Source organism: Peromyscus eremicus, chromosome 5, assembly GCF_949786415.1.
Source record: "Peromyscus eremicus chromosome 5, PerEre_H2_v1, whole genome shotgun sequence".
In the NCBI taxonomy this organism is placed as follows: domain Eukaryota; kingdom Metazoa; phylum Chordata; class Mammalia; order Rodentia; family Cricetidae; genus Peromyscus; species Peromyscus eremicus.
The window spans coordinates 82147077-82171165 of NC_081420.1; the positions used below are offsets into that span (position 1 = coordinate 82147077).

The following is a 24089-nucleotide window of genomic DNA, read 5'->3' on the forward strand; positions in this document are numbered from 1 at the left end:
CTAGGCTCTGGCTCACGTGGAGAGTCACTTTAATAAAGCACCTGTAAGCGCTGCCATGTGTCATTTTCTCTGAAAGAAAATCAACAGCTGAAGTATAGACTGTTGAGGCCTCAGATGGGGGCCTGGGTACCTTAGTAAGGCTCTGGAGGAAGCAATGGCCTGCAGCTGAGCAAGCAGCAGGCTGAGGCTCTTGTATCTGTGGGTGTTGCCTGGGGGATCTGGGTGAATCCTCAAGTCTTCCTTTGCACTATCCCTGTTCCCACATCTAAAGGGAGTTTTTCCTCTTACACTGAGTGTGCAGTGTGGTGTCCCCATACCTCCCTGCACTCACCCCACCATGACTTAACACCTCATCTCCACTTCTACGGTTAGTGCCTTTCCGACACCAGGGGCATCCTCAGATGTTCCCCTGGAGAGCAGATGGCAGGCATCGCTCATGTAGGGAAGCCTCTGCTCATGGATCCAGCCTTCCTGAAGGTCTGCTCTGCCCCAACGGCCTCCTTGCCTCCCAGGAGCTGGCTGCGGTTCTCAGCCCCTTGGGAGCTTTTGCTCTGTGAGCAAACAGCCCTTTGGGAAAGGTTATTTCCTCAATCTCTTTCCAGAAGGTTCTAGGTTCCTCCAGGCCACACCGGCAGCCCCATCTGAGGAGGCCCCGGAGGCTCCCGTTTCCCCCAGGCTGTTCTAGTACAAAGCCTCTGAGTCTTCCTCAAGGGAGTTCTGGGTGGAAATGAACAGAGGTACGTGCCGTAGCAGGGTGCTGCAACATCAAGTGGTGGGCATGCTTCTCTGATGCACAGGTCCCATGCACTGTGTTGAGTCGGCGCTCTTCTCATTAAATCTTTGAAAATCTCTTCCCATGCATGTCCTGCACCTCTTGTCCCAGGCCAGTCCTGTCCAGGGTGCTGGCTGCCATGTTTGCCTCACCCCTGCATCTCAGGAGCATTGGAGGTAGCTATAAGAGGGTGCCGTATAGAAATAAGAATGGAGGAGAGGAGAACCATCTTTCCTTCCGATCCCCAGAATACAGTATACGTTGTTTTCCTGAGCCCACTCACCATGTTCACTCAGGAAAGGTCCCAGGCCCTAAGCAACTTCCCTTGTATGACACCCTGTTCTTCACTCAGGTGGCACTTAATGACAGGTGAGAAAGACAGGGAAGTGAAACGAAGCAGGAAAACCTGGACATGCATAGTGCTTTGAAAAAAAAATGGCCCCCAAAGGGAGTGGCACTCTTAGGAGGTGTGGCCTTGTTAGAGTAGGTGTCGTCTTGTTGGAGGAAGTGTGTCTCTGTGGAGGTGGGCTTTGAGGGCTCATATATGCTCAAGCCACGCCCAGTGAGACAGATCACTTCCTGTTGTTTGCAAGATGTACGACTCTCAGCTCCTTCTCCAGCCCCATATCTGCCTACACGCTGTCATGTCCCGCCATGATGATGACAGACTAAATCCCTGAAGTTGTAAGCCAGCCCCAATTAAATATTTTCCTTTGTAAGAGTTGCTGTGGTCATGGTGTCTCTTCACAGCAATAGAAACCCTGACTAAGACACTGTGAAAACCTGAACAACCCTGGCAGAGCCATTAGCCACTGACATTGACCTTCGTCACCCTGCTTCTTCCCTATTCATGAAGAAAGGGTGACAGAGGGAACAGTTGTGCTCTGATAATCTAAGAATCCATGCTTGGGTGACATTTGGTTATTTTTCCTCCCTATACATCATGGCAGAATCCAATTTCTACTATGGTTAACACAGCCCTGAAATCTCAAGAGGAGGAATAAGACTCTGGTGTGGGGAGGGTATGTGTGGCAGAGCCAGGGTAGCTGGGGAGAGCAAGCTTGCTTTCTGGTGTATGCTGGGGAGGGAGAGCCTGCTGCCCTGTCTTTCTGGTGTGTGTGTTTGGCCTATTCCAAGCTGGATCTCAGTTTCACATTCAGAGATCATGTTAGTGGTTCCTATGATGATGGGAGATGACCGTACACCAAGGCACCAGCATACTTCACACCTACCTGTGGGACTGGGCACAGGGGGTTCTGGGAAAAGTGCAGAGTCATCTTCCTTTCCATGCTGGGTCAGTCTAAAATACAGGAAGATAATGAGTGTGTTTGTGTGTGTGCATGTGCAAGTGGTCATACATGTCTTGTAACTCAGATGCCATCCATCTTACTTGAGACAGCATCTTTCATTGGTCTGGAGTTTACTAGTTAAGCTACACTGGGTGGCCTGTGAGAACCAGGGACCAGTCCTACCTCTGCCTCCTCAGCACTGGGATAACCAGCACACACTACCACACATGACTTTTTTACGGGATACTGGGAACTTGGGCCCTCATGCATGTGTGTACCAAATGAGCTATCTTCCTAGCCCCAGGAAGATCATTTTTAAAGCAGGAGATGCAGATGCTGGCGGGGATGAAGTGATCATAAGCACTGCACAGAGTGATCCCACATTGATGTGACTGTGTTTTGCAGCCTGGATTCATTTCTGTATGGGCTGCATGCCCTCTTCAAAGGTGACTTCCGGGTCACAGCTCGAGATGAGTGGGTATTTGCCGACATGGACCTGCTGCACAAAGTTGTTGTTCCAGCCATCCGGATGTCCCTGAAACTGCACCAGGTAAAAAGCCACTTCTGAAAGAAGAATTAATCTGAAATTGTGGGGAAAATAAAGAGTCTGCCCCATTACACCTACTTCTTGCCCACTGGACAGTGAGCAACCATCTTCTCCACCCTCCTCCCGAGGACCCCACTCCATGGTCTGCCTCCTCACTGGCTTAGAGTCAGCTCAGCCAAGGAGTATGGCGTAAATCCTCTTCACCATGGCTGAAATAGAGAACTTCCCCCTTTAAGTTGTTTGTGTCCAGTATTGGGTTCCAGCAAGGAAAAAGGTAAACAATGTGAGCTGGGGCGAGGCCTCTGTCAATAATGTGCTTGCTGTGCAAGCTGAGGATATGAGTTTGAACTGTAGACCCCAAATAGAAAATCTGGGCGTGTTAGTTTGCTTGCGATCCCAGGGCTGGGGACAGAAGACAAGAGGCTCTTGGGGATCACCAGCCAGCCAGTCTAGCCAATCTGGTGACCGCTAGGATCAGTGAAAGACCCTATCTCAAAACAATGATGTGGATAGCCACCAAGGAGGACACCAAGGCTGTCCTCTGGTCTCTACATATGCAGTCATACACACACTGCACACACAGAAGGAGAAAGTCAATAACACGGTCTTCATCTCTTTCTGATGTACATTACATGCTCAAATAATAATAAAAATGGTGAATGAGTCTAGGTCAACTTCAGCTATAGAATGAGACCTTGTCTCAAAAAAAAAACTACAAAAAGTGAATTAATAAAAATCTAGTCTCTGAGCTGGGCAGTGGGGGCACATGCCTTTAATCCCAGTACTGGGGAGGAAGAATCAGGCAGATCTCTGTGAGTTCGAGGCCAGCCTGGCCTACGAAGCAAGTTCTAGAACAACCAGAACTATTACACCGAGAAACCCTCTCTCGAAAAACCAAAAACCAAAACAAAACAACAGAACCCCCAAACAAACAAACAACAACAAATAAAACCAACAAAATCTGGTACCTCTTTTCTGGAGAGCCTCAGAAATTATTCAATACTTTGGGATGGTCTGAATAAACTTGATATTGGCTAATGGCCTTCTTCTCCCAGGAGCATAAAAGAGGACGTTCACTAGGAAGAGGGGGGTTGACTTAAATGTCACAGAGGTCCGAGAAATGCAGCCCTTTCCTAGGCACGCTCCATCTGGTTAGGGACAATGAGTTGAGCTGCCCTCTGTGTCCAGCTTAGGATTCAGTGACGGGGTAGGGGCTGGGGGGCTGGGGGAGGAAAACAAGGAGAGCATGTGGCCCTAGAGGCCACTGCAAGTCCCCCTCTGCCCTTGCCCAGACCAGCAGCTCTGGCCTCACTGAGCCCACCTGGGCTCTCCCCACCAGGACCAGTTCACCTGCCCGGATGAGTATGAAGACCCAGCAGTTCTCTATGAGGCCATCCAGTCCTTTGAGAAGAAGGTCGTGATCTGCCATGAGGGAGACCCAGCCTGGAGGGGCGCGGTCCTGGCCAACAAGGAGGAGTTGTTAACCCTGAGGCACGTGGTGGACGAGGGTGCTGATGAGTACAAGGTCATCATGCTCCACAGGGGTTTCCTGAGCTTCAAGGTCATCAAGGTAGGCCACATGCCTTGGTCTCCAACTGGGGAACAGGAAGAAAGAGAAGGCAGTCGGCACAGCTGGTCCCCAAGTCAGAGGCCGGCCAGAGATGCAGCCTGAAAGCCACGGTCCACGTGTGGAGTCATCTCCCTCCTTGGAGAATCAGTGTGTGGGAAGGCTCCACCAAATTCACAAGAGGGTTTTCTTTTGTTTTAAGTATCTTAATGTTTTAAGTAATTGATGATCTAGGACCTGTGGCCCATGGGCTGCAAGTTGGACATGCCTACTTCAAAGTTGCAGACTTTTTTCTGATTGCCTGCTCCTGAGTGGAAGAACCCTCTTCCCCATGACCCACCTTTGCACAGGGCTAAGAGAAAATCTTACTTCCTTTCATTTTCCCTAAGTTCCTCCCCCGTCCTCTCCCCTGTGAGTATGACATCATTTTCAGGACTGAGACAAGGGCCTTAGACGGAGTTGTTACATCCCCAGACTCCCTGTCCCAGAACCATACCCACTCTCCATGGGCTAAACCCAAACTGACAGCCAGGGTCCCTGTGCTTCTCCCAACCCCCACCCCTGCTTACAGGTGAATAAGGAGTGCGTGCGGGGACTCTGGGCAGGGCAGCAGCAGGAACTCATCTTCCTGCGCAACCGCAACCCAGAGCGTGGAAGCATCCAGAACAACAAGCAGGTCCTGCGCAATCTCATCAACTCCTCCTGCGACCAGCCACTGGGATACCCTATGTATGTCTCCCCACTGACCACATCCTACCTGGGCACCCACAAGCAGCTGCAGAGTGTCTGGGGTGGGCCTGTCACACTGAACCGCATGAGGACATGGTTCCAGACCAGGTGGCTAAGGTAGGACTTCCCAGAGGCTTCTGCCTGGGCACCAGGGAGGAGTGTGTGGAGCTGAGCTCTCTGGAGCTCTGGGCGGCATGATGATGATGATGATTACTGTTGTCTTACATTAGTCAACCTGCTGTGCCCAATTGACCCAACTGACCTTCAGCAGGTCATGTGACTAACAAGTGGCCTCAGAGTGAATCATTGGGGGAATGTCATATACACAGAGTCACTTTCCCCACTCTTGGGCCCAGGCTGTGTCTACCCTCTAACTGGTCTGAGGGATAGTGGGTACTTTTTTTAAGAATTTATTTTGTTTGTGTATATGTTCGTGTGTGTGTGTGTGTGTGTGTGTGTGTGTGTGTGTGTGTGTGTGTGAGTCCGTGTGCAGGTAAGTATGGAAGCCAAAGAGCAACCCTGGGTATCATTCTTCAGGCATCATTCACCGTGTGTGTGTGTGTGTGTGTGTGTGTGTGTGTGTGTGTGTGTGATATGTGTTGAGACATACCCACACATGTGGAACTAAGAGGCCAACTTTGTGTAGTCCCTTTCCCATCTTGCCAGCATTCATTTTTTAAGACAAGGTCTCTCACTGGCCCCGAACCCACCAATGAGGCTAGCCTGGCTGGTCAGTGAGCTCCAGGGATCTGCCAGTCTCCACCTCCCCAGCGCTGAGATTACAAGTGCACACCACAATACCCAATGTTTTCACAGGGGATCCGCAGGCTCTACTCAGGGCCTCAGGCTGGCACTGCTCGCTTGACAGACTGAGCCATCTCCCCAGCTCTCCTGGGGGTTTTAACTATTTGGCTGCTGGAGAGAACCAGTGAAGCTTCAGGCCTGTCACTCAGTGCTGTCTTCTTCCTCTCGCAGTAATGAGCCTCTGGTTGCCGGGGGCATCCTAAGCTTCACTGGAGTGTGACAGCATTCCTGGTGGGTTCTCATGGAGGGTTCAGACGGGTGCTTCTTCATTCTGCCATGCCTTGTTTATTCGACACTGAGCCCCTTTCTCACTTGTTCTCCAGGGGCGCTGCCCACTGAGGAGAGTGCCCTTCCACCCAGTTCGCTCATTGCTAGAGTTGGGGATCAGTTTAAGTTAGGTGACACAATGGGAATCCAGCCTGCAGAATGCATGGATAAGAACATCAGAGCTGCACCAAGCAAGGCAGCTACACGTCACCTGGTGACACAGTCTTATGAGATCACTGTCCTCAACTGATGTCACTCTGTGGCATGTGAGAGATGTGTCCGTGAGACCCTAAAGCTTCCGCCCTCCCACAGGATGAGAAAGGACTGCAGTGTGGGCCAGAGGACTGGTGGCAACATTGAAGACATAGATGGCGGAGCAGTGCCATCAGCAGGTGACAGTAATGCCCCTAATGGAGAGAGCCGCGACAGCAGCACGGAACAGCCCAGGAAAGGAGGCACCCAGCAATGGGCCTCACCCCGCGGAGGGGGTCATCGGGCAGGTGAGTGCCCAGGGCCGCAGGTGCAAAATCATGGAATGTATTTTCTAATCTCCAGGGCCTCTTTGCTGCAATCAAGGAGCTTAGGGTTAGTGGCTGTGGCTGCTGGAAGAGGTCTGCTCGTGATGCCCGCTGGCTGGCTGGGTCCAGCTTTGTGCATTCATCCATCCATATGTCCAATACCTTGGGAACCATTTGTCTGTATGTCTCCCCGACCATCAGACACTCCATTCCCTCTGTCCTTCTCAGTGCTGTTCCACCATATGCATCCTGGGTATGTCATGTTGCAGCCATAGACCTATGCGGTGTCCTTCTCTGTCTGTAGTCCTCTGCTTCTCTCACATGCTCTGTGACCACCAGCATTCCAAGGCAGAAAGAGTGGGGGTAGAAGGATACAAGCAGAGTGGGCAGAGGAAGGGATGAGCTGAGTCTAAAGCTTAAAACCCTATGTCTCACAGCCATGGAATACACTCTACCAAATAGACACAACTCTAATGCTGGCTGAGAAAGGAGGGGCCAGGGGCTCACAGAGGACACAGCCTGGGGAGACAGAGGCTCTAACCTGGTTCCTGATGCTCCATGGCTCTGCCCTGGGCAGCCTGTCAGTGCTTCCAGCCTTGGCCCTCAGCTTTTCTTTCTTCAACTTCTAAAAGCATGTAATAAGCACCCCTGTGCATGCTTCACCTGTAGCTCAGCACTGGAGGGGCCAGGAGGGCAGTGCCTACCTCCTGAGAGTACCCAGAGCAAGGCATGGATGGGGGGACAAAATGTAAGATTATATAAATGTGACTGGTTGGCTGAGGGTGGGGTTGTGCCTGAACCAATAAACAGATAAATGATTGATAGATAATAGACGATAGACAGATGATTGAAAGATCATAGATATATGGATATCATAGATAATAGGTAGATGATAGATAGATAGTAGGTAGATAGATGTGATAATAGATAGATAGATAGATAGATAGATAGATAGATAGATAGATAGATAGACAGATAGATAACAGGTACATAACAGACAGATGAGGAAAGGTGAGAGATGGGGACTATAGAGAGAGGAGATAGACAGTAGATAACAAGAAGATAGGCAGGTGAGTGATTGATGGCACAGAGTAACAGGTGAGCAGGCACTGGGTAGAGAGGGAAAATGCAAGTCAGCTGCTGGGAAGGGAACATAGCCCCTCCCTCCTACCAGCTGCTGTCTCCCTGAGCCCAGCACAGCACCTGAGGCCTGTGGTCTCGTTGCTGCCATAGCCTGTGATATGATGGGACAAACATTCCAGGGACACACAGGTGATCTTCCAGATGGGAAAGCATGTGAACACCTGCACTTTCCTGTCCTTGCTGCTGACATATATGGCCAGAGCAAGGCTAGAGAGGGTCAGAGTGTGTCAGAGGCCGTGACAGGTCCCTTCCTGGTGAACATCTTCTGCCTTTTCAGAGCAGAGCAGTAACCTTAGCTGGTGAGGCCAGAGAATCCAGATGCCATGCTTTGTTCAAGACCCAGGCCATGGCATTGGGGTCCCTGCCACTACCACCAGATCCACAGGGGGGAGGTGCAGGATGCTGAGGGCCCATGTTGGTACAAGATGTTTAAAAAGCTAAACCAGGCCTTGATTTTTCATTATTGCTTCTTAAAACTCTCCTATAAAGTCCAGCCTGGGTCTGAACTTCTAAGTGAACGAGGCATGCTGGGAAAGTACCCCAGAGCCTGGGCTCCCAGCCCTTGAACCTAATCAGTCCTGGATGAGGGTCTCCCAGCCCTGACCTAGCTTGTAGCACTCTCCTTATTCATTCTGCATCCCATGTGACCACCGCACCTTGCTGCAGAGGCTGTGTGCACAGGGCTGTTCTTTGGATACCACGTGAGGGCTGTACTTATACAGGTTCCTTTACACCTCCATGGCTCTAAGCACTTAGGGATGACCTGTCTTTCCTTCCCCGAGGGAGACACAGGGGCACAGAAGGGCAAGTCAAGGTACCCAGTCAGTGAGCAGCCAACCTGGGACTCAGATGAGGAAAGATAGCCCTGAACCTCCGATCCTAACCACTGTGGCCTTCCTTCAGCTGCTACCCTGTCCTAGCCCTGACAGCGTTGAACCCCAGGACACCTGTACACTCCCAGCATTCCATCTGTACCTCTGGCTACATCCCCACCAGCCACAGCCTTGCCCTGTCCCCTGGCTGGCAAGGGGCCCACTTCCTTTTGGTGGGTAGAACTGACGTTTTTTCCTTCTGAGGCAGCTCCTTCCCACTGTGGGCAGGAATGGGGACAGGAACATGGTAGATAGCCAAGACCCCTCCCTCTCCTGACAAAATGATGTGCCAAGGGAAGTAGGCACTGCAGTTGAGCAAGACACCCAAGCAGAGCCTGAGCCCATGCCCAGTAGACTGGGAGAAGGAAGGAAGAGAGGAGACATGCCCCTCCCCAACTCAAAGAAAGAAGAGGCTATGCTGGCTTTGGTTCTCTTTGGCTTTCTGTCACCCTCCAGAAACTTTGGTCACCCTCCATGTCACAAGTTCATGATCTTCAGAGAGCAGCCTGGGTGACTAACTCAGGGTATAGAGTCCATCATGGTGGGGAATCCATGGTGGTTGACGCAAGCTCAGTCTGTAGATGGGATTCTGCATTTGGTCATCACAGTAGCAGACTGCTCAGAGGGAAGCATGGATGGGCTATAAACACCACACTTCTTCCAGGGAGGTGCCACCACCCAAAGGTGTCACAGTCTCCTAAAAGAGCACCACCAACCGGATGCCACACGTGAGCTTGGAGGAGGCAGTTCTCATTCAAACCACAAGTGCCAGTTGTCATGTGAGAGCTCGGCATGAGGCCACTCAAAGGTGGGGGACCTACCTTTGGGAAGGGCAAGGTAGGAGTCACTCAGCAGTAGTGAGTATGCAATACTAACAGGACCTTGTACCATTCCTACTGACAGGGCTCACCTCTCACGTACCACTGAGCTCACCCCCCATCACTGCCCCACCCTGTCTTTGCTCCTTGCCTTGGTTCTCATCATCCATTCCAGTTCTGATCCTTTGCCAGAATCCCAGAGGACTGGTGTCTGGCCAGAACCCTAATAAACGGCCACCCAGGCCAGGCCACCACACTGGGCAGCCACTGCTGCCTTGCTGGGTATTTCACACTCATACCCACTGCCAGGAGGGCCATGTGCCAGCCTCACAAAGTTCCCAACAACCCATAGTTGTCGTCTCTTCGTACTCAACAGTAAATGTCACAGCCAAGCAGAATCGGCCTAGCAGTGAGCCTGGTGACCTAGTTCTTACCATAAGTAGATAGAAACCCGTCACTACACTGAATCACACACCAGAGAGAAGGGTTGCTTCTAAAGGTTCTCATCACAACCTTCCAGCTAATGATCAAAGACAAAGAAAAAAATAATGAACCAAGGAACATAATTTACATTATGTTTCCACTCAGGTCTGAAGGTTTTCCCTAGAAATGCTCATGATTTGATAACACGGTTATTGGAAAAATAAGTTAATTGTAAAATAATGAGTCTGAGCAGCACAGATGATTTTAACACAGCTTTCTTGGTGCTGTTTAATTTGTAAAATTAAAATTGAAAAAAAAAAAAAGAGCAACAGAAAAACCTGAAAGAAGAATATCTGAGGTGTAATTGAGGCGATGGCTCAGTCTGTACAATGCTTGCTGCATAAATCTGGAGACCTGAGTTCAGATCCTCAGCGCCCATGTAAAAGCTGGGAGCAACATCAGCCCCTCATCCCAGCACTGTGAGTGGGGCAGAGAAAAAGATGCCTGGGGCTCACTGCTTAATTTACAGCTCCAGGTTCAGTGAGAGACAATGTTCAAAACACATAGAGTAGAGAGTGACAGAGGATGACATCTAACATCAGTCTCTGGCCTCCACACAGAGTCACAGAGATGTGAACACATTTGCATGCACGTGCGCACACGCACGCGCGCACACACACACACACACACACACACAATAGCTGAAGCTTCAGAACTGGGACAGTCCCTTGTCTTGCATGGACTACATATAGCTAGCTCTCTTTTGCTACTGTGGCCATCTCTCCCTTTGTCCTTGGGATGGGCAGAAGGCCCTGCCTAGTGCAGGTGGAGAACACTGATTTGTGGGCAGATGGCTGTGGAAGGTTGTAACAGAGATCAGCTTTAGAAATCACAGAAGTTTGGCCTTTCCAGATTCTAGCTAAGCAAGGCACTACCCTTGCTCATAATGCTGACTCCTTGGAGTCTCTCCCCACTTATATTTGACTGCCTTCTCAACAGGGACCTTCAGGCCCAAGGCCATTCCCCTGTGCCCAAGACAGAGAGGCTTCATGCCACTCAGACCAGAGAGGCCAGCACCAGTTCTGGGTACCCCATGCAGAGCTCAAGCTGAGTCTCCCCATTTTCACTACCTATAGGTAGAGGAAACCCATGCAGGTCACCAGTGAATACCCTTTGGAAATGAGCACACCGCCATCACTGTGTCCAAAGTGATATCAATGGGAGGCTTAGGTTGTTTGGTCAGCTCCCACACTGTTCCAGTCTCTTTGGGTGGACTTGGCTTTCTTGGGCACAGGCAGAGCAGATATCCACATATAAAAGCATTCTGATGATTTGTATTGGAAATGTTTTCAGAAAGTTCACGTCTTGAAGCTGTGGCCTTTAATGCAAAGCCAAAGTGGGACAGTCATGGTACGTGAGTTTACTCATGGGAAGTGAACTCAGTCATGGGAAGTGGCACATAGGAAGTAAGCCCACCATCCCAACATAAGGCTCTTAGGAGGACTGGTTCAAGAGGGTGTTGCCCTCATTGATGGATCATAAATGGAAAAGGGCTAACCTTGTCCCCATATTCATAAAGTATTTCTTCCAGGGCTCAACCAGGTGCTCTGCTCTCTTACAGGCAGAAGGAAAGGCAGAAGCCAGTCCGTCCAGGCACACTCAGCAATAAGCCAGAGGCCACCTACTCTGAGCTCCTCAGGTCCCATCCTAGAGAGCCACCAAGCCTTCCTTCAGACATCCACGTCTGTGCACGAGCTAGCCCAGAGACCCTCAGGCAGCCGGCTCTCCCTGCACACCTCGGCTGCCTCCCTGCACTCCCAGCCACCTCCCGTCACCACCACAGGCCACCTGAGTGTCCGAGAGCGGGCCGAGGCACTCATTCGGTCTAGCCTGGGCTCTTCAACCAGCTCTACTCTCAGCTTCCTCTTCGGCAAGAGGAGCTTCTCCAGTGCACTTGTCATATCTGGACTCTCCGCTGCAGAGGGGGGCAACACCAGTGACACCCAGTCATCCAGCAGCGTCAACATTGTGATGGGTCCTTCTGCTAGGGCCGCTGGCCATGCCACTCGGGTAAGGACTGCTCCAGGATGGGCAGAAGGGCATTAGAGGGCCCGGGGCTCCCACTCACCTGTCAAATACTTTTGCCTTCTTCCAGGGTAGGTTGCTCTACAGCAAACAAAAGAGCATCCCCCAGCCTTTGGGTCACAAGCCCCACGGGTGTTAGCAGGGTACCCCAACACAATTATTTCCATAAGCCAGAAGCCCAGAAATGGGAGGAGCCTCCCTTCACCCAGTCTACAGAGGCAGGATTTCTTCCTTCCCAATTGTGCCACTCAGGCCCGAGGGAGAAGAGAGGGCAAGGGTAGACACTGACTGGAGTTAATTGTTGTGGGCTCCCAGTTTTCAAGATGACCAACCACTTCCAAGTGGTTCCATCCCAGAAACAGAGTTTTAAGAGAGTCTATCAAATCAGATGCTACTGGCTCAGAATTCATGCTACTGACATTAGATGACTAGCTGGGATTCATACATGAGAAAGAAAGAGATTGACAGAACTCAGGAATTCTCTTATGTCCTGTGTTAGGAAAGAAAAAAAAAATGAGTTAAGGTAAGGCTCGGGCAGATTCACGTTTCCCGGCCAAAGAAAGGATACTGGCGACTCCAGGAGCAAACTAATCTCTTTTTGTTTTCTCCTTCAATAAAAGGACACAAACTGTCCTTCTTTTCTCTTCCCATCTGTGTAAAACTTACTCTACAGGAGTACTTTGAGGGTTCTGGCAAATTTTCCTTTTCTGTCTCTAGCAAGGATGATAGGTCTTTAGGACTCCGAGCATCCAGAATCCAAAGGCTCTTGTGTAACTTCTGGGTTGAACCTGTAGGGGCAGCATCAGTACCAGGGCTGGGTGGGTGGAGAGGGTCAACCAGGGCTCACAGGGTGGCAGGCAGGAAAACATGGGGCCGCTCCCTTGGGCTCCCTTTGGATTTGGGGCATGCCCAGGTCTACTGAGCAAAGCCCCCCATTCAGAGGCCATGTAGACATGCAGCTTGGTGGCACATCTTGACCTCAGAGGCTGCCCATCAGTCCTGTCCAGCTTAAGAGCCCACCTTCAAGGCATGCAGCCACCCCAGCCTCAGTTCCTATGATATCGGGGTGAAGGGTGAGGTGACTCGGGCCACTCAGGCAGTGAGCACAGGCTGAACTGTCTCTGCTTCTCTCCTTTTTGAAGCACTTCTCTGAGCCATGTGAACCCACTGATACCCCAGAGCAAGGGCAGCTTCAAGATCGCCGACTGGCAGAGAACCTGGGGGTGCTGTGCCGGAGAGCGAGCCAGGAGGACATGGGCCTGGATGACACAGCTTCCCAGCAGAGTGCCTCCGATGAGCAATAGTGGAACACATGTCTGGGGACTCTCTCCCTGCTCCAGAACCACGTGGTTCTTCCTGGGGGGGAAAGGAGAGCTATTCTAGAAAACACTAACTTTATCTCAGGTTCTTGAAAACTCTCACATAGTGGGGGTCAGGAGATGACATTGCACCTCCTCCCTCAAGCACTGCACAAGAGTTGGACATGTCTCACAAAAGCCATGTTATATCTTAAAACAATTAGAGTGAGTAGAGCCCATGACTGGCTCCTTCCTGCCCTGGTAACATTAGAACAGCTGCATGCTAAATTACTGGCATTTTACACATTATTGTCACCATGAGAGCACTGAGTCACAGCTCCTCAGGCCATCAGGCCACAGGCATTCAGGTTAAGCCCAACTGGAAAGAGCCTCATTCTTTATTACCTTTGCGCAGCAGGAAGTGCAAGTCACTAGCAACAGCCTGATGGTGCACTGGTCCAGGATGAGAGTTTAGAGGTGGTAGGCTCCTCCCTCAAGTCCTGGGCCACCCAGGACCCCTGCGTGCTTCCCAGGAATGCATCCTCGTCTTCCAAGCTGAGCAAGCTCTACTGTATCTGAGCACATTTGCACACACCTTTGTTGTAGGGATTAAAATGTTTACAGTCATGGCTGTGTCTGTGTGCCATCCTTCCTAAACACTTCTCCTTTACTCTGAGAAAGACCTTTGTGGGAGGGACGCAAATCCCATCTTAGATACTCCTAAAGGCAGAGCAGAGGCACAACCTCCTGCTAGGAAGACAAGGGCGCCACTCATCTGCTTCACTTTGACAGCCTTCTGGAATGGCAGGGGGAAAAGAAAGACGTGCTTGGTTTAGGCAGTCTCCAAAAGCATCTAAGATTGGAAAATGGGAGCTGCAGAGGATGGATACGGCAGTCCCTCACCACTGGGAAAGGAGGTGGTAATGGTCTCCGTGTGTGTGTGTGTGTGTGTGTGTGTGTGTGTGTGTGTGTGTGTGCACATCATCCCTCAGGGGCTTCCCACCTTGGTCTTTGAGGCAGAGCCTCTTGCTGTCCTGGCGCTTACAAGTCAGGCCGAGGTGGCCCGTGAGCTCCAGTCACCCCAGTGTGTCCTCTGCAGTGCTGGATTACAAGTGTGTGCCACCACATCTGTTCCTTTCCTTGTGTGGGTGCTGGGACCAAACTCAGGATCTCATGCTTTCCAGGCAAGCACTCTACTGAGTCTTCTCTCCAGCATCTCCTTTCTATTTGTTAAGAATTAGCAATGGCCAAACAATGCACCGTCTCAGGGTGCAGACTGAGAGCAGAGGCTGCTCTGACCTCCACATGCACACTGAGCCATGTCAGCACCCATGCTGACACCAGCAAGCATGAGTACATACATAGCCATGAAAAAGAATTAGCAATTAACAGCAGTAGGTGGGTCTGTCAACAGAGACAGGGCATCTCTCTAGAATATTTCTGGGTTCCACGCAGCTGTGGATCTGAGAAGCTGGTGTGACCTGCTGTTCTCAGGTTGACTAAATCAAACTTGGCTGGCTTCTCCTGAAACTCCCTTGGGCCACTTGCCAACAGTCACGACTAAGTGGCTAGCTCTGAGGTGGGGGTGCAGCCCCTGCTTGACGTCAGTGAGAAAAGACACGTGCCTAGTAGCAACCATCGGGGAGCATAACTGCCTGCCGCTTGGCATCCACAAAAGGGAAGCTCTCTAAGGGGCTGTGCCAGCTGGTAAGGAAAGAACAAACATAATAGGTGAGCACCAGGCCCACCATCTAGACAGGCCCATGGACTGTGTCCTGTACAGCCTCCAGCCCATGGAGGAACATGGGCACTCGGTGTACAAGCTGAGAAGTGGACTTGCACACCAACCCCACCAAGGAAAGACTCCTTGGAGCTGTCCAATACTACTAAGAACATGACCCTAGCTTTTTGTTTATTGTGTAATTTGGGTGGGGCAGGGAGATAGGGTCTCATGTAGCCCAGGCAGACCTCAGACTTGCTAGGTAGCCAAGGATGACCATAAACTTCTGGTTGTGCCTCCTCCCCTTCCTGATTGCTGGGATTGCAGGTGTGCACCACCACACCTCGTTTATGTGGTGCTGGGGATGGAGCCCAAGGCTTCCTACAAGCTAGGTAAGCTTCTGTCCACTGTGTTACATCTCTGGTCTTTTTTTTTTTATTGAAAATAATTTTTTTAAGTCACATATCTTGATTATGGTTTCCCCTCCCTCTATTCCTCCAAGTTTCTCTCTACCTCCCCTCTCATCCAAATCCATTCCCTTTCTATCTCTCATTAGAAAACAAACAGGTTTCTAAGGGATAATAAAATAAAATAAGACGAAACAAAAACTAACACATCGAAATTATACAAAACAGAAGGAAAGAGCCCAAGAGAAGGCACAAGAATCAGAGACCCACTGGTTCACACACTCAGGGGTCCCATAAAAACACTAAACTGGAAGTCGTAATATATAGGTAGAGGACAGGTGCAGACCCGGACAGTCCCTGTGCATGTGGCTTTTCAATCTGTGAGTTCATATGAATTTTGATCACGTTGATTTAGAGGGCCTTGTTTTCTTGGTGTCCTCCACCCCCTCTGGGTCTTACACTCTTTCTGCTTCCTCTTCTACAGGCTTTCCTGAACCCTGAGGGGAGGGATTTGTACATATCTGGTTTTAATTATAAAGCTTTTATGTATGACACGTTGCCCAGTCCTCCCAGTAGGCAGTCCTGCATCCCAAAGCCTTCCTCACTCTGGTGGTGGTACAAGAGGCAGGCTTCCATGGCACTTCCTGCCAGGGTGGCTCAAATGTTCTGCTGGCATCTGTCTAAATGCATTTGACACCATACAAGAGCATTTCCCTTCTAAAGATAATGCAATAACTGTAGCACTTGGCTTTGTGTATATCATGGCTAATTGGGCACCAACTCTAAATCCTGCCCTGTGCGGTAGTGTTCACGTCTGGCACACACTTGTCTAAAAGCAGTGGCTGCTCCAGTGGGGTCTCTGCCTCTGAAATGTATGGCACAGTCTGTTTACACAGCCACTTCCCACTCAGTGTCATTCTGTCCCAAGCCCGTGTCACAGCATGAACAGGTGGTACATCCAGGTCAACCCCCTCCTCTATGAATACCAGTCTTGATGGGAAGAGGACAGGGTCACCTCACTGTTCTCAGAACCTTCCATGAATTTGCAGTTTTCCTGGAAGCCTCTCCATCCACCAGGAGATCCTGGGAGGGTCTCTATTATTTATTTAAAAGCCATGTTGCCTCCACACGTGAGCTTACCTTCACTCAGAGACAAGAAAGAAATGATTGTCAGACCACTGGGTGTGAAGAGGCTGGTGGTATGACCTGCTAAGTGGGAGGCAGCAAGGGCAGCGTCAGTCTGTCTCCAGCTGGTTCTCCATCATCCTGTCGTCCATGTTATTCTGGCTGGAATGCATGTGAGCAATGCACACGTCAATGTGCCCTTTCAACATGAACTCCTCAAGTCAGGACCCACATCCAGCTCCATTAGAGACCCCAATGCCCCTGCATCAATGTTCCTTAGAGTGCCAGGATTTGCATCTGAAATCTGTGTACCTGCTCCCTGACCCTGACCCTGATCTGCCAGAGCTGTAGTCCCTAAAGGACGTGTCAGTTTGCACAATTACAAATCAGTGTGAGGGTGAGGTCTAGGGCACACAATTCACAGGATGACAGAGCCTGGATGAAGGCACACAAGGGAGCACATTACTAAGCAGATGCTCTGACGCCACTCAGACTGGGTCCGAGTCTCCCATCTCCCATATCTGTGGTATTCTAAGACTGTTTTTGAGACAATGCTTCCCTGTGTAGCCCAGGTTGACCTGGAACTCACTATCCTCCTACATCTGCTTCCCAAGTGCTTGGATTACAGGTGCATGCCACCAGAGGAACCAAGTAAGATGCCAACAGGAGGTCCCCTTTGGCCCAGCAGGAGCACACTGTATGGCCTCCACCGCCACCATTTCTCCTACCTGCTTCCTTCATCTAGGTTCAAAGGGCTGAGGAGGGCTCCCCGACAGGGCCAGCCTGTGTAGTAGCTTTGGACTAGGGACATTCAGGTCCTGGGTGGCCAGATTCACTGATGCTATGGCCCAAACCTATGCTATGTCCCACCTGCCCTGGTACCCATTTATAGCATCACAGCCAGCCTGTCCAAGGCCATGAGCTCCCTACTTGGCCTCCTTAAAGAACCTAATGGGGCATAGATGGTGGAGGGAGGCACCTAATTCTCCTACTGGACAGGTAGGCCTTTCCGAGGCCCAGTTCCTGATCTAGAAGGCATTCCTGCAGTGGTCCCTCCGGGACCTGCTTTGAAAGAGCAGGCCAAGTTTTGAAAACTACCCTGGATGGAAGATCAACATGAGATCCTGCCCCAGCCACAGGCTCTTGAGTAGAGTACATCAGCTTCCAAAGCCTTTTTCTGATGACTGTCCCGTCCCTTTCCTTCTTGGGAGGGCACCTGGGCTCCGTGGTTGGAAACTGTGCCCAGCTGACTCTGCACAACAGGAGGGTTTGCTCACGTCTGGTCTGTGGAGCATCGGCTAATACCAGCATTCTGAAAACCATCCCTCCCACACCAGGACGCCTGTGTCTGAACCACCGGATTTATTTCCATTTTTATTAGGCAATAAACAAAGGAATAAACGAGAGAGGAAGAGCGGAACTAATATGCTTTTCCTTGGAAATAACGAAGAGAATCAAGTTGTTGTTACTGTTTTCAGCTGCAGGAGTCTGGAGCTGCACCTGGAGAGGTATTTACTATCCACAGCATGTAAAGTCAATGAAGAAGTGAACTCCTCTCCCCAGCTCTGAACACATCCATAAACCCCGACGGGAGCAAATTCCACTAATACTTGACACATTCACTTCGAATTTACTCAAATCACATGCACAGCTGCAAAAGGAAATAGACAGAACCCTTGAGCATACATAAGACCCAGTGCACTGTTCACTGTGCACGGCCCAGCAGGCACTGGGCTACTCTGATCTCACCAACATTTTATGGAAAGCAGCTGCCCAGCTCTCTTGGACAGAGGGCACAAGGCCCATCGACAGGGAGGTAGCAAACCTGGGCAGGCAGTAACCAGCAGGCAGAGCTGGACCTGGTCGCCTGCTGCTTCAGGTCCTGCTGCTCTGCACGCAGGTCACAATATCCGGCAGGAGGCTATTTCTGTTCTCCTTAGTGACCTGTGGAAAGAGGCAAGAGAACAAGCTTAGAGAGCACTTCCCTCTAGTCCTTCGAGCCAACATTTCCTCGAGAGCAGGGGTGGAGGCAGAAGCCAGCTCTTCGGGATCACCAAGTCCCAAGTGGAATGCATGACCGAGGCACTGGGAGGCACAGGATGGAGGTGGGACAGAGTGGGACTCAGCAACTGCAGCCTGATTGGGAGGAGAGCCTTGGGCTGGACCTGAGCCCTTAGAGAAGCAGCACACTGCGGCAGCAGCCCACAACTCCGGGTTACTCCCAAGGACAGTGACATCTACAGGTCTTTCCATGACCCTGGAGAATCTGAGTGCTGCAAGGAGCCTCTGACCTCAGCTTCCTGCTCCTCTGAGAGTTGAAGGGGAGCCAGAGAAGACAAGGGGACGCAGCCCAGAGCCTCACACAGGTCTCCTGACCCGGTGTGTGCTGCAGATAAGACCCCCAAGGTTGTGACCTCACAGACCATGATGGGAAGGGACATAAAGACGACCAAGAAGGGTGAAAGGTCCTGTGGGGAAGATCCCTGAAAAGGCAGTGCACGCTGGTTGGGGCTGCAGACAGCAGTCCAGGGGAAGAAAGCGTGGGCGGAAGCTGGTCAGGTGGTGGATGGTGTTCAGAGAGGCGCAGAGCCAAGAATCAAAGAGAGCAGGAGGCGGTGTGCCTGGATGCTTCAGTGAGCGTGTGGATATGAGGAGGAGTTTCTGTCCACCATAGGTCTCATCACACACCCAAAGTGCATGCGTCAGAATCTAATCTCCTGCCATTCCATGAGTTAAAGGGACTTGAAGAAGGGCTTTAAAAGGGCATCCTGAGGGCAGGGCCCATAGGATGACAGTGGTGGCTTTTTTATTTATATTTTTCTGCAACAGATGTGCCGCGTGTATCACAACGCCTGTTTATAAGGGTGCTGTGGATGGAACACAAGACGCTGTGCATGCTGGGCATGAACTCCAGAGTCATCGCCCCCCAGCATTAGGAGCTTTGTAAAAGGAAGGGAGACCTGAGCAGGCATGCTTGCCATGTCTCAGCATGTGAGGTCTTCTGCCATGCTATCATGCAGCAAGCCCACGCCTAGGTGGGGAGGGGACCTGCCGTTACCATTTACAGGGTATGTCCATGAGTCTTAAAGGAAAAGGATGCCGCCATGGCTTTGACCTCTGTGTGCGTACGTGTGTGAACTGCCTGGCTGAGATGCACTGCAAATGCCATGGAAGTTCACCCTCTGAGGGCTAGAGATGAACACTTACTTCATCACAGACAAGGCCCCGTTCACAGCCACGTCCTTCCTTCCTGCCCATCACCAGCAATCACCACTCTATTTCCTGTCTTAACGCCTTGGCCTCCTCTGGACCGTCTATAAATGGAATCACGGAGCTGGTGACCTTCCGTGACTGGCTTCTTTCACTCAGCACAATACAGCCTTCATCTAGGCTTCAGAATGTGGCTGTGCTTTATCCTTTGTGCCACTAACACCACACCAGATGGCTAGAGCAAATGTTACACTCCTATTTAGCTGCTGGTGGACATCTGGGCCCTTCTCATTCTGTAAAGTATTGTGAATACTGCTGCTGTGGGCATTCCTTCAAGCTTTGTATCACGTGTCAAGTCTTCTGTATGAATGCCTAGGAGTGGACTTGCTGGTATAGTGACTAACACACAACCTCTGGAGAAACCAGAGTGGTTTTCCAGGGACAGCTCAGTTCCTTCCCACCGACAAGGGAGAGGGGCTGAGGTTTCTCCCAGCCCTCCCCTCTCTCTCCTCTAACTTTAGATGGAAGGCCTTCTAGTGGGTGTGGTCATGGTCACCATGTTTGGTGGGATACACGTCTTCTCCATGCTTCCTCATGATCCTTGGAGAAATAGCTATTCAAACCTTTTGCCCATTTTTTTTCCCACAGGTTTACTTTATTTTATTATTAAGACAATTCCAAAGTCAAGGCCCAGACTTGAGTAACTAATTTTCCCATAAGCACACATCTTTCAGCTGGGGTGGGGCTGGAACTCTGCCACTGAGCACATGACCTGCATGGCTCTGGTCTCCATGGCTCTTCCCTGGACAGACCTTCCCAACCAACACCTCAAACCCTGCTCTGACTACTCTACTGCTGGCAGAGGAAATGAGCAAGATCGCAAGGGCTGGGGTATGACCCCAGGGTAGGAGGTCCCCAAGGGCTGGCTTACTCACACTGAACACCTTCACGTCACGCCTGTTCCTGATCTCCTCCACCAGGGCCAGTGGCTTCCCTTTGGGGACTGGGATGGTGCCAAGGACAACAGTGCCCGGTGTGGACAGCGTCTGGCGGACTGCCTGAATGAAAGGCTGGCTGAACAGCTCCATCTTCCCAATCTCATCAATGATGCACACACGGTGCCTGGGGCCGCCGCTGGGACCTGCCTGTGGACAGAAGGCACCATTACTGGGACAGCAAAGCCTTGTGATTGCAACCCAGGGGGTCCCACCCTGACTAACTATGCACCGGTGTCCATGGCAAGGCAACTGGGCTGTGCCTTATGCACCAGAGGACTGTCTCCACATGCATGAGACACAGGTCTGTCTGTAAGGCTCATATAAAAGTCTCCCTGTGACTGCACTTCCCTGCCCAAGTTTCTCTCAAAATGTGTTTTCTTCTAGAATGGCCCAGTGGTAACCAGACTTCCCACTTTACACACCCAGGACATAAAGTTTGTGAACAGTGAAAGAAAGAGAGCGCCATGGGTATGAGGGAAACAGGACAGCCATGCGGGGGGGGGGGGGGGGGGGGCTCACTAACACAGCCCCTCTTTTCAATGCTGGGATGTACTCCTAACTCTGATGGGAAGGAGGTGCCTGTGTATTCCAATCCAGTCTAAAGTTGACAAAAAGTCATGAAATGAGACGGAAAGGAGTCTGGTTCAAAGCGAACGTGGTCAGAATAATGACGACTAACATGACCAAGCATTGAGCTATCTCAAAGGCTAACCTCATAAGAAGAATGTGGTGGGCATGGGAGGGAGGGAGACAGGGTAATGGAGGGCAAAAATGATCAAAATGCATTCTGTACATGCATGAAATTGTATTGCCAAATAAAAATCGTTTAAATAGACCTATAAAGACAAAAATGGAAGCTATTTCAGAGATAACTGCTGTTGTTCTGGTACAATCCTATTGTTTTATAAATGGATATAATCACGTCTGTATTTTTATACCAAGAACTGGCAGGTGATATAAGCATGTATGTATATATGTAACATATGCCAAAATTAGTGTATGTGTGTATGTGTGTGTGTGTGTATGTGTGTGTGTGTGTGTGTGTGTGTGTGTGTGTGTGTATGTGTGTGGTGTTAGGTTTTCTATTGCTGAGATAAAACACCATAACCAGGAAGCCAGTTGGGGAGGAAAGGGTTTATTCGGCTTACACTTCAGCATTGCTGTCCATCACTGAAGGAAGTCAGGACAGGAGCTCAAACCAGGCAGGAACCTGAGGGCAGGAGCTGATGCAGAAGCCATGGAGGGGAGCTGCTTACTGGCTTGCTTTCCGTGGCTTATACAGCCCACCTTCATATAGAACCCAGGACCACCAGCCCAAGGATGGCACCACCCACAATGGGCTGGACAAACCCCCCCCCCATTAATCACTAAATGAGAAAATGCCTTACAGCTGGATCTTGTGGAGGCTTTTCCTCAACTGAGGATCCTTCCTCTCTAATGGCTCTAGTTTAAGTCAAGTTGACACACAAAACCAGCCAGTACAGTGTGTGTGTCTGCATTGGGACAGGGGAGAAAGTGCTACCAGCAAGCATTAGGAGCCAAGTTCAACTCCTTGCACCCATGCAACAAGCTGGGTGTGACCCTGCATGCCTGTGCCTCACCTCCACGGGGGACAGAGACAGGATGATCCCTGGAAGTTGCTGGCTGCCATCTTAGTAGAAAAACATGAGCTCCAAGTGCAAAAGACCCAACAGTAAAAGCAATAAGGTGGAGAGTAGCTGGGGAGGACTAGCCTCCCAGTGCTCACATGGAAGCATGTGCCCTACACGTGTGTGCACGCAACTCATAAACACACACAAACAGATGAATGGATGAACAAATGAATAAAATAAATGTTCTTAAAAAGAGAAAGTGAATCTCAGATCCCCTTTGGATTCAGGTCCCTTCCATCCCTGAAAATGCAGCCTCCTCCCCAACTTCCAGGGATCAAATCCTTCCACAGTCCCCAGCCACACTTCCCCAGGGTTGGTCATGTGGCCATTAAGGATGCAGCAGAAGTAGCACCAGGTCCTCTTCAGGTTGGGTAACAAAAAGTGGCCATCTCTGCCTTGGCCTCCCTCTTGCTGAGGGCACATGGTGCCCTGTTGGGAGGCAACTGATGAATGTATGAGGTGAGGCACCACTGAGGCTTCATGCACCACTATCAGAGAGGGTGGAGAGGCGGCACCCACGTGAGCGAGCTTGGAGGTGAGCCTTTGCCAAGCAGCTCTGGAGGTCAGCAGAGCCAGAGGCCTTTCCTTCTAGCTGAGCGGAGCTAAGTAAGAGGAACACAGGTAAGGAAAGATGCCAGCTGTGACTAGGGGGTAGAGGGAGGCGCCTCAGCACTGGCACCTGCTGGGACAGCCCTTCATGTAGCAGGCCCAGGCTGTGAAGGAGGGAGGCAGGAGCGCAGTCTTCTAGTCATGAAGGAGGCTGCATCCTTTCTCCTTCCTACCCACTGGCATGCCCACAGGACAGATCACCTATCCTTCACCAGCGACATCAGCCTGAGGTATCTGCACAGTGGCCTGGCTTGTGTTCTGACACACTTGACTCTCATTCACTGTGGGGGGCCTACCCATTTCTCTGTGGGAGGCCCACTCCCACTTTTCCCCCAGGGTTCTTGAGAAGGGAGGAGGAAGAAATATTTAGATAGAAAGATGAAGGGGAGAGAAACAGATAGAAACACAGGATAGCCGTGGGAGAGCCTGGATCATTATCCACTGACCCCTCCGGTATCCTCTAAAGGGCCTTTTTTTTTTTTTTTTTTTTTTTGGTTTTTTGAGACAGGGTTTCTCTGTGTAGCTTTGTACCTTTCTTGGATCTCGCTCTGTAGACCAGGCTGGCCTCGAACTCAAAGAGATCCACCTGGCTCTGCCTCCCGAGTGCTGGGATCAAAGGCATGCGCCACCACTGCCCGGCTAAAGGGCCTGTTATAGGAATACCAAGGGGTGGAGCAAAAGACCTCCCTCTAGCATAGCCCAAGTGCAGACAGACCCTTTCCAATCACCTAGTAACCACACACATGGTCAAGCAATTCTCTAATGCAGCCCTGCTGGGTAAAACAAGCTCAGATCTCACTAGGAAACTTTTGTGGGCCTCCACAATCCACCTGGGGATCCTGTTCTCATTTCTCACACCTGCCAAGGCAGAAGCACCCATGTTCCCAGCTTTGCTTTCACTGTGGAACTTCCTGGGTCTGCAGAGTTGAGCGGGGAAGCTGTGACTGGCACTGCCCCCCTGGCAGGCAGGAAGAGCAGCTGTGGGGTCACATGCTGCCTAATCTAAGCTTTTTCTCCCAAACTGAGTGCCAAATTGGGAGAAAGAAAATGGCTATCAGCAGTCTGTGGGTTTAAAAAGGAGCTGATCACACAGGAAGGTCTCTCTTTTTGGAACAACGCCACCACAACTGACCCAACCCTTACCAAGGCATGGCCAGCACACTGCCACCCCAGAGATGGTGAATTAAACAGACACCTTCCCAGAAGCTGACATGTAAGAGACCAATAGAATTGTTT

The 24089-nt window shown here is 50.8% G+C and overlaps 2 protein-coding genes across 3 annotated transcripts in view; one reads left to right on the forward strand and one right to left on the reverse strand.

The window, feature by feature from the left end:
* The window catches only part of Pcnx2 (pecanex 2), a 156186-nt gene extending 142698 nt beyond the window's left edge, over positions 1–13488 (forward strand). For both annotated transcript variants that reach the window (XM_059263801.1, XM_059263802.1), the window contains 6 exons: positions 2467–2611; positions 3948–4178; positions 4747–5021; positions 6288–6475; positions 11371–11819; positions 12977–13488. In XM_059263801.1, coding sequence (XP_059119784.1) covers positions 2467–2611; positions 3948–4178; positions 4747–5021; positions 6288–6475; positions 11371–11819; positions 12977–13138 — 1450 coding nt within the window. In that variant the 3' untranslated portion in view covers positions 13139–13488. The remainder of the gene's footprint in view (positions 1–2466; positions 2612–3947; positions 4179–4746; positions 5022–6287; positions 6476–11370; positions 11820–12976) is intronic.
* Positions 13489–17994: 4506 nt separating this feature from the next.
* On the reverse strand, positions 17995–23733 carry Ntpcr (nucleoside-triphosphatase, cancer-related). The gene is made up of 3 exons (XM_059263043.1): positions 23712–23733; positions 20530–20852; positions 17995–18328 (listed from the first exon to the last, which is right to left on the reverse strand). The coding sequence occupies exons 1-3, from the start codon at positions 23731–23733 to the stop codon at positions 18260–18262; spliced, it is 414 nt and encodes a 137-aa protein (XP_059119026.1). The 3' UTR covers positions 17995–18259.
* Positions 23734–24089: the final 356 nt, after the last annotated feature.

Bases quoted from the DNA above. Each gene is read 5' to 3' on its own strand.
- Ntpcr (XM_059263043.1), bottom strand. From the start codon at position 23,733: ATGGGTGCTTCTGCCTTGGCAG. The intron at 20,853-23,711 runs GTGTGAGAAATG...CTGGTGCATAAG, and splicing joins GGGTGCTTCTGCCTTGGCAG to GCACAGCCCAGTTGCCTTGC. The intron at 18,329-20,529 runs GTGAGTAAGCCA...CTCTTTCCACAG, and splicing joins GTGACGTGAAGGTGTTCAGT to GTCACTAAGGAGAACAGAAA.